The sequence below is a fragment of the Malurus melanocephalus genome, unplaced genomic scaffold (genome assembly GCF_030028575.1).
Source record: "Malurus melanocephalus ecotype Western Australia unplaced genomic scaffold, MMel_1.1 scaffold_378, whole genome shotgun sequence".
NCBI classification, from domain to species: domain Eukaryota; kingdom Metazoa; phylum Chordata; class Aves; order Passeriformes; family Maluridae; genus Malurus; species Malurus melanocephalus.
In genome coordinates this window covers 663217-672312 of record NW_026623610.1, presented here as the reverse complement: position 1 = coordinate 672312, position 9096 = coordinate 663217, and the positions used below count along the sequence as shown (strand labels likewise).

Here is a 9096-nt window from a genome sequence, read left to right as displayed (position 1 = left end):
CCCATTACCCAGGATCCTTTTATCTGGGTATCCCATCACCCAATGATCCCAACACCTGGGTATCCCATCAGCCTGGGATCCCATTATCCAGGATCCCATCTGTTGTGGTGGATGAGATCACCCCAGAGAATGCTGGAGGGCTAGACAGCCCTGGGACAGCTGGAACTCGGTGGTGGAAAGATCTTGATAACCCCCTTGGGAACTGGATGGTTCCTCCCAAGAATAYGTAAATCCTGCTACCCTGGTTGGACTTAATGTGATCCCTCACTCCACCTACCCCTTCCCCCACTGGTCATTGTATTCCCTTTGGCTCCTCTCTCTGCCCAGCTTCTCAGGTAACTGGCCCCCAGGTGTATATCTGAGGCCAGATAATCCTGCCCCCTCCTCTTTCCCCTCCGGATGTCCTTTGGGAATAAACCCCTGGAATAAGCTACGTGATCCAGCCCTCTGTTTCTTTGTCTCTGGTAACATATGGACTACCAGCCCACTGGGGTGTGTGTGTCTGCCTTTCACTGGCCTGGGTGTTGGTTAACACTCCTGCACGGCACCAAAGGAGTGCCGACCGAGGTGATCTCTACAGCCAGGAGACACTTGCGGTACACGCAGAGGGATCAGACCACACTGGACACCCCCCAGTGTACGTTACCTATCACCCATCACACAAGGATCCCACCACCCAAAGATCCCATCACCTGGGTATCCCATCAGCCTGGGATCCCATCACCCAGGTAACCAACCACATGGGGATACCATCATCTCAGGACTCCATCCCCCAGAGATCCCTTTATTTGGGTATCCCATCAGCCTGGGATCCCACTGTCCAGGATCCCATCACCCATCACACAGGAATCCCATCACCCTGAGATCCCATCACCCACTGGTCCCACTATCTAGTATCCCATCACCCATCATACAGGGATCCCATCACCCCAAGATCCCATCACCCATGGGTCCCACTATCCAGGATCCCATCGCCCATCACAGAGGGATCCCATCACCCACTGGTCCCACTATCCAGGATCCCATCACCCTGAGATCCCATCACCCACTGGTTCCACTATCCAGTATCCCATCGCCCATCACAGAGGGATCCCATCACCCACTGGTCCCACTATCCAGGATCCCATCACCCCAAGATCCCATCACCCACTGGTTCCACTATCCAGGATCCCATCGCCCATCACACAGGGATCCCCCAGACAGAGGGGACTCGTTGCTTTTCCATCACTGGAATTGCTGCTGCACGGGGTGCAACAGCCTGGAGTCCAGCCCCTTCCCAGGGCTGGGAGCTGCTGCCCCATCCCACCCCCGGAAAAGGCTGGGCTGGAGCCAGAGCAGCCTCGCAGGGCCTGGAGCTAACCCCAGCCAAGCCCTGCCCATGCCCTCCCTCGGGGCTGGGAATCCCCAGATTTCCCTCTGCATTGATTGAATCGAGCGCTTCATCCCAAAACTCAGCAGGATAAATCACAGCTTTGTAAACAATCGAGATCTGCTGAAACATAAAGCTGAGACACGCAGGGAAAACATGGAAAGCTCAAAGTTTGGCAAATAATCTGCAGGTAATCCTCACAGTTCAAAATCTTGGGGAATGATCCGAGGAAAAAGAAAAGAAATAATCCCTGCCTGGGAGAAATGCTGAATGTCAGGGGAACGTGGGACTCAGGCTGAGCTGCTCTCCACCACTGTAATAAAATTTTCTGCTAATAAAATATACTATATATATGGATATACTTCATGTGAAATACTATCTAAAAATATTTTAATATGTTTTAAAAAATAATAGATCTCCACCATGCCTGGCTGAGGTAGAGAAGCCTTTGTCCTCTCTGCAACATGTTCTTGTATGTACGTGGACATGTATATACATATATATTAAATTTTAGAAACAATAGGTGTATATATATATATATATATACACATATATATCCATGTCTGTGTATATGCTGGAAGGAAGTGGAATCATTGGTCAGAAGGGTACCAAGCAGCTGCACACCCATTTAGCTGATTCAAACTGGAGTTAATTAGACAATTAACTGGTTAATCACTACTGGTCCTTTGGGATGCACCCACACAGGGCAATCCCAACTGCCCTCACCCTGAATTATGTCCCAMAGGTGTCACAGACAGTGCCAGGACCCAGGGAATGGTTCCCAGTGCCAGAGGGCAGGRATGGATGGGATATTGRGCAGGAATTGTTCCCTGGGAGGGTGGGCAGGCCCTGGCACAGGGTGCCCAGAGCAGCTGTGGCTGCCCCTGGATCCCTGGCAGTGCCCAAGGCCAGGCTGGACATTGGGGCTGGGAGTGACCTGGGACAGTGGGAGGTGTCCCTGCCATGGCAGGGGTGGGATGGGATGGGCTTTGGGGTCCCCACCCAACCCATTCTGGGGTTCCACRGATTCAGGGATGGATTTGGGAATTCACGTTCCTTTGCTGTCCCTCCCTGCAGGATTCCCTGCTCTGGGAACAAAGAGCACCAGATGAGATGTCCCCAGGGGACACAAGCTGAGCATCACAACCACTGCTCCAAGGCCCACGTGGGGCTTTTGGCTTGAGCTGTTTTGCTGGAATCACCCAGCCAAGCCAGCAGCTCTGGGAACTGTCCCTGCTGTCAACATGTTTCCCCCAGGGCAGGACATGGAGCTGCAATCTGGCTGCTGGATCAGGGTGCCATCCTGGCAGAGACCAGGCTGGATCCGATYCCAGCTGACCTGAAACCCCAGCTGGGAAAGGGCTGGGAGGCTCGTGGGAGGGGGCAGTGCTGATTCCCATGCTCCCAATCCCCCCTCCCCTTCCTCCTCGCAGCCCCTCTCACYGCCCTGGGACACCACAGCACAGGAGGGAGCTGCTGATGGGTGCAGCAGCCCTGGGAGGTGCCCAGGAACCCGTGGACACCCTGGGACAGCCCTGAGCAGCCTCAGGGAGCCTCACCTGCAGCAGATCTTCGCTCAACACCTCAGTCTTCTCAGCTCTGCAAGACAAGAGAAGACAGAAACCACTGGTGAAGGGTCTGGGACGTGCAGCAGTGCCCCGTCCACACCTTGGAGCCCATGATCAGCTTTTCCATCAGGATGGAGATTTAGGATCTCTGGTCCCACCAGCCATCATCTCATCCCCTAAGGAAGGAAACAGTGGAGCACCTCCATGGCTCACTGCCAGGTACCAGAGCAGTCCAGGGCTGCCTCTGACCTCCCCCGATCTCTATGCTACCCCCAGGAGAACAGGGATGGGAAACTCGCCGAGGGCAGGGGCAGCGCTGTGGAAAGGCGCTGTGTCCACGCAGGAGCGTGGATCTCCGTGCTCCGTGGAGCAGAAGGAAGGGACAGCGCTGTGCAGAGGCTCCCCGGGTTCCGCAGAGCAGAAGGAAGGGGCAGTGCTGTGGAGAGGCTCTCCAGGCTCCGGGAGCAGAAGGAAGGGGCAGCGCTGTGGAGAGGCTCTCCAGGCTCCGGGAGCAGAAGGAAGGGGCAGCGCTGTGCAGAGGCTCCCCGGGCCCTGGTGTTCCCTGGGCTCCGCACTCCCTCCGGATCCGAGGACAGCGCGTCCGCACGGCTGAGTCTCCGCACACGGGGGCAGCCACGGGATGGGAGCGCGGCAGCTGCCGCCCGGGGCCTCGCCAGAGCCCTTCCTGCTGCTCGCTGGAGACGGATTTACCGCTCCAGAGCCCACGGCATCGGCCACCTTCCCGAGGGAGCAGCGCCGGCATGCAGGAGACACAAACCCGCCGTCCTCGGCCCACGGACCCGCAGCATCCAGAGCCCAGGGCCTGCACCACAGCTGCTCAGGCTCACTCAAACCATCACAACTGAATCATTTATTCCTTTTCCCAGGGTTTTTAACAGCTTCGGTGCATCCTTTCACTTGGAAAAATGAGTGCTGTCAATTTGAGCTGGGGCAGAGCTGGGATACAGCCAATCGGTCCCTGAAGATTCGTCAGGGAAGAGCAAAAGCTTGCTGCTGTCACCCTAAAAAAACCCTTTATTTCCTGAGCCTGGGCCCTTCCTGCCTGGGTTCTCAGCTTGGAGAGAGGGGTTGAGACAGTGGAAATGAGGAGTGAGCACGAGCAGAGCAAGGTTCAGACAGTGAGACCAGCATAGGAACCACTCACCCACAAACCCATCACATCCAAAGCCTTGACAAAGTGCAAATCACAGAATAATGGAATGGGTTCCGTTGGAAGGGACCTTTAAACTCATCAATCCACCCCTGCCATGGCAGGGACACCTCCCACTGTCCCAGGTCACTCCCAGCCCCAATGTCCAGCCTGGCCTTGGGCACTGCCAGGGATCCAGGGGCAGCCACAGCTGTGCCAGGGCCTCCCCAAATCAACTGCATAAAATCTGCTTTGGGCATGAAAGATGTCCCAGCACCTGATTTGAGGTAGTTTAAAAACATTTTTTGAATTGTAAATTTAAAAAAAAAAAAAMCTTATTTATTTTAATTTCTGAAATAAGTGATTGAAATGAACAGATTAGAACATCTCTAAGGAGCACTGCCCGCCTGGAGCCAAGAGCTGAGCAGCTCCTCCTCCTCCTCCTCTGGAAATCACCTTCACTTTCATTTGGACAGGATTGGAAGTGACACAGAATTAGCACAAATAGGGAAAAAAAGCAGCAAATATCCATGGGCACAGCCACAGCGTCCGTCCCTGGCTCGGGATATTTTTAGCATCCTGAAGGAGTGGGAGGTGGCAGCGAGTGAGGCACCGCTGGCGCATCCCTGCTGCTCACTCCTCAGGAGTCACTTCCACACTTTCCCATCAAAAAGCATTTTTTTTCCTGTGTTTTCTCCTCTCCCAGCCGGGTGGTGGGTGGGATTTGCACATCCCGTGGTCCTGTGGGCAGCTCTCTCTCCCAGCAGCCACATCCCAGCCCGTGCCATGCTCTGAGGTGGGTTYGGGAAGCAGGAGATGACATTTCAAAGCGAATAACAGAAATCTGGCCTTGATTTGTTKTTAAGCACATCCCGAGCGTGAGAAGCCCCAGTGGTTTCACTGGAGAGCACCCCCCTGTGCCAGCCCTGCCCATCCCAGAGTGCTCCCACAGGCAGGGCAGCCTGCCAGGGGGGAATTTGGCCTCCAAAAGGGGGAGCAGCCAGGCTGCAGCATCTGATGGGTTGGGATGAGCAGCGGGACTGTCCCAGGGAACAGCGGGAGCGTGGCTTTCCCTGCCCAGCTCCGGCATCTGCGACACGAGCTCTCCTTCCCTCCTGCCTGTGATGGGGACTGGGGTCTCTGGGGGCTTTGGGGACACCCCACAGCCGGCAGGGGACAGGGGGCAGGGCTCAGAGGCAGAGGGTTGGTGACAGCATGGGGGTCGGGTCCCACATCCTGCCAGTCCCGGGGTGTGGCACCTGGAGCCATCTCCTGCACCTTGGACAGGGACAAGGTGGCCCCAGGAGCCACCACTGGGGATTTCTCCAMAGCCAGAGCAGGGACAAACCTCCTGCCCTGGGCCACCTGCATCCTACAGGTGACAGCAGCAGCAGCCACGGCACAGAGCTCCAGGAGGAGAGCCTGGCCCTGGGATGCACCAAAATCTCCAAATCATTCCTCCCAGCATTCCAGAGCCTACAAATCATCTCCAGGAGCACAAGAACTAAGTGGTGCTTCCAAATCCCAGCACAAACCACCCCACGTGGACAYTTTATGTGTAAAAACTAAAAATTACCATCAGCCTGTTTCATCAACATCCACAGCTCCATTAATGCCACCAGGAAAAGTCCCTTACCTTCCTAAAGTCCCAGCCTAAAGTGAATTCGGTTTTACAGGAGTTTGTAGGGTTTTATGGGCCATCCTGGAGCAAGGGATGCTTGGTGGTGAATGCACGCCCTGCCCATGAGTGGGGGACACAGAGACTCCTGCACAGCCCGGGATCCATCCTCCTGCCCTGGAGGGGATTGTTTGGGTGCTGAGCCCTCGCTGGCACTCAGAGTTGTTCAGAGATGCTTTGAGATGCTCCAAGAGACCCCAGAGGCGTGTCCCTGGCACCCAGGAATTTCCCCAGGGCACCCTGTGGGCATGGAGAAATATCCCACTGCCTTTTCTGGAGCATCTCTGCAGGGATTTTGGCAGAGCACCTCCTGTGGGCTCAGCCCTTCCCAAACCTCYCTGCTTTGTGCCTCTTCCTCCCAGGTCATGCTCCAGCCAATCCCACTGGAGGATGGGTGACAGTCCCTGTGCCTCCCCCAGCTCTCCCACCTCATTTTCCCATCTCCAGGGAGAACCATTCACCAAAATCCCCGGATTCAGGAGCTCCAAACCCTGTTTGCTCCCCAGCACTGAGCTCAGACCATGTGGGACTCCGGAGCCCAAAGCACAAAGGTGCTCCCGAAAACCTCAGACACCAGAAACCCCTSAGAGCACCAGGAGGAGCCAGTGTGGATGGAGCCCCTGCACAGAACCCTGCCTGGATCCAGCAGAGCCGCTCTCCTGTGCCAGCCTGGCATCCTGCTCCAGTGCAGGAAACCCCCAGTGCCTCCAGGCACAGCCAAGCCCATCCTCAGCACCCCCAGCTCCTCCCCAGTGCCCCCCAACACCCAAACCCATCCCCAGCATCCCCCCAACTCCTCCCCAGCACCCCCAACACCTTCCCCAGCACCTCCCAGTCCTTCCGTGCACATCCCAGCTCCTCCCCAGCATCCCACCAGTCTGTCCCCAGCTGTCCCTCATCCATCTCCACCATCCTCCAGCCCCTCCTGGCATTTCCCAGTCCATCCCCAGCACACTCCCAACCCATYCCCATTTTCCCCCAGCCCCTCCTGGCACCCCCAGTCCCCCCAGTCCCCTTGGTGCCCCGTTACTGGTTCTGTACAAACAGCCAGAGCCAAGCAGGGCTGAAGCTGCCCAAGGGGTCACACAGACCCCTGAATTCCACCTCTGCCATGAGGTGACAGTGGCCTCAAGGACCCCAGACCCCAGCCCTGCCCATGGAGGCRCTGAGCTCCTGCCTGCACAAACCCATTTCATTCCCAAAGGAATTCCTGGGGGTTCCAGGCCCCACGAGGGGGAACAGAGGGACACAGTTTCCCACATCCAGTGGCAGTTGGTGGCTACCTTGCCCCTGCCCAGGCAGGATTCTTACCCCAAAACCCCAGACCCCAAATGATGCTCAAGGTCCAGCACATGGGAAGGGACAATCTGGTGGCTGGAGCACCCAACCATCAGTGCAGGCAAACGGTGGCACCAGTGAAACATCTCTGGGCACCAGTTAAAGCCAGGACCAGCTCTAGGCAATCCTTTACACATGTTCATTTCCACGTGGATATTTCCATCCTCATGGAATGGGTGAGGCCAGGGCTCCTGCACTGGGACACGGCTTCCTCRGGGAAGAGGAGAGGGTGATGTTTGCACATTAAAGGAGCCCTCTGCAAAGAACAGCCCCCACGAGAGGGGTGCAGGGACTCCCCAGTTTCCCTGGCTGGTCCCTAAACCCTGAAGCTTCATTCCATCTGAGTTTCACACRTCCCATGGGAACACCCCTTGGAGAGGCAGCCAACATTCCCAGCTCCCAACGCTTCCTTTCCTCTTGCCTTTTGGCAATAAAATCCTTCTCCTCCCCACTTTTCCCAGCACAATCCCAGGATCCTCTCAGGCAGCAGCCAGGCTGTCCCTGCAGACAGCTGGAGGAGAGGGACAATGACACGGAGAGCTCAAACCAACAAATGGGGGCCACAGCCACGGCGAGCTTGGCCATTCACTGCACGAGCTAATTGCTGCCAGCAGAAATCAACACCAATCAAGCAAATGATGTTGATTCCCAAATAAATGTGTGAGGTTCCAGTGCCCTGACCTGGGGAAGTGCAGCAGAGCCGGTGTTTCCCTGGAGCATCTCCTGGTGCCAGCCATTCCCTTCTGGTTGGACCTTCCATCGCTGCCCCTGGCACTGTCCCCCTCTGGTGCTCCAGCCACCCATGACAGGGAGCTGCTGCCCYTGGATTTGACCCTGAACCGGCAAAACTTCGAGCATGGCAAGGATCTCATGGCAATTCATGTCTGAATAGGAAAAGGAACATGCTGGGAGTGGGGACAGTGGGAGCAGGGATCATCTACAGTGGGAGCAGGGATCCATCTCTAAGGAGAGCAGGGATCCATCTCTAAGGAGAGCAGGGATCCATCTCTAAGGAGAGCAGGGATCCATCTCTAGGAGGGTCAGGGATCCATCTCTGGGGGATCAGGGATCCATCTCCAGGGGCAGAGTACATCTGTGATGCCCCCAAAAGCCCCCCGCCTGCATCTCCCAGCCAAACCCCCCTCTCACCCCAGCCCCAGCCACCCCTCGCTGCAGCCTGCCCATAAATATTTAATCACTATTTAATTACCAATGCTGATTCCCTGATTTCTCCTGGCTCCAGTCTAAAAATGGCTCCAGTGCTGGAGAGGGAGGCACAAACACCCAGCCAAGGCCGTCCCGAGCAGGCAGCATTGATTCCCAAGGGTGGCTTTGTCCCACATCCTACACGGACACAGGGACAGCTCCCGGCTCAATCCCTCTTTTGCTGCATCTCCCTCCGGTGCCTGGGGGGAAATTCCAGGTGCTCAAGCTTCCAAAGCCCAGAGGGGAAATTGGGGAGCGAGGTTCATCCCCACCCCTGGRTAAAGCACTGAGCGTCCTCTGCGTTTGCCAGAGGGAGGAGTAAGTCCCTCAGTGTCATCCACAGCCCTGGAAGCGCCGAGCTCCGTGATCCAGGCTGGATTCTGAGCCGCGGCCGCGCCGTCCCCACCTTCTGCTGCCACCTGAGCTCTCCCGGCCAGCGCATCCCTGGGGACACCAATCCCGACGGCTCAAACCCGGGACCGCCCGGTCCCCGAGGAGCCGCGGATTTTTCCCGGCGCCTTTTTAGCAGGSAAGAAGCAAAACATCAAATATTGATATCCTCAAATCGCTACTCAGCTCCCCCGGGAGACGGCTCCGACTGCAACATCGAGCGCGATGCGGGGACACGGCCCCGCCGGCGCCTCCTCCGGCGCGTCCCCGGCGTGTCGTGCCCGCGGGTGACACGGCGCGACAGCCCCGCTGCCACAGCTGGGGAGGGAGGGCAGCGGTGCCCACCGGGCGGGCAGCCGAGCCAGGCTGGCAAAGCAGGAGCAAACAGGCGGGGAAG

At 56.9% G+C, this 9096-nt stretch overlaps 1 protein-coding gene across 1 annotated transcript in view; it reads right to left on the bottom strand.

Moving 5' to 3' along the window:
* The window catches only part of ARHGAP44 (Rho GTPase activating protein 44), a 21475-nt gene extending 17775 nt beyond the window's left edge, over positions 1-3700 (bottom strand). The window contains exons 1-2 of the mRNA XM_057378880.1: positions 3513-3700; positions 2929-2968 (exon numbers count right to left, since the gene is read on the bottom strand). Of these exons, the coding sequence (XP_057234863.1) occupies positions 2929-2968; positions 3513-3700 (228 nt within the window). The remainder of the gene's footprint in view (positions 1-2928; positions 2969-3512) is intronic.
* Between the last annotated feature and the right edge of the window lie 5396 nt (positions 3701-9096).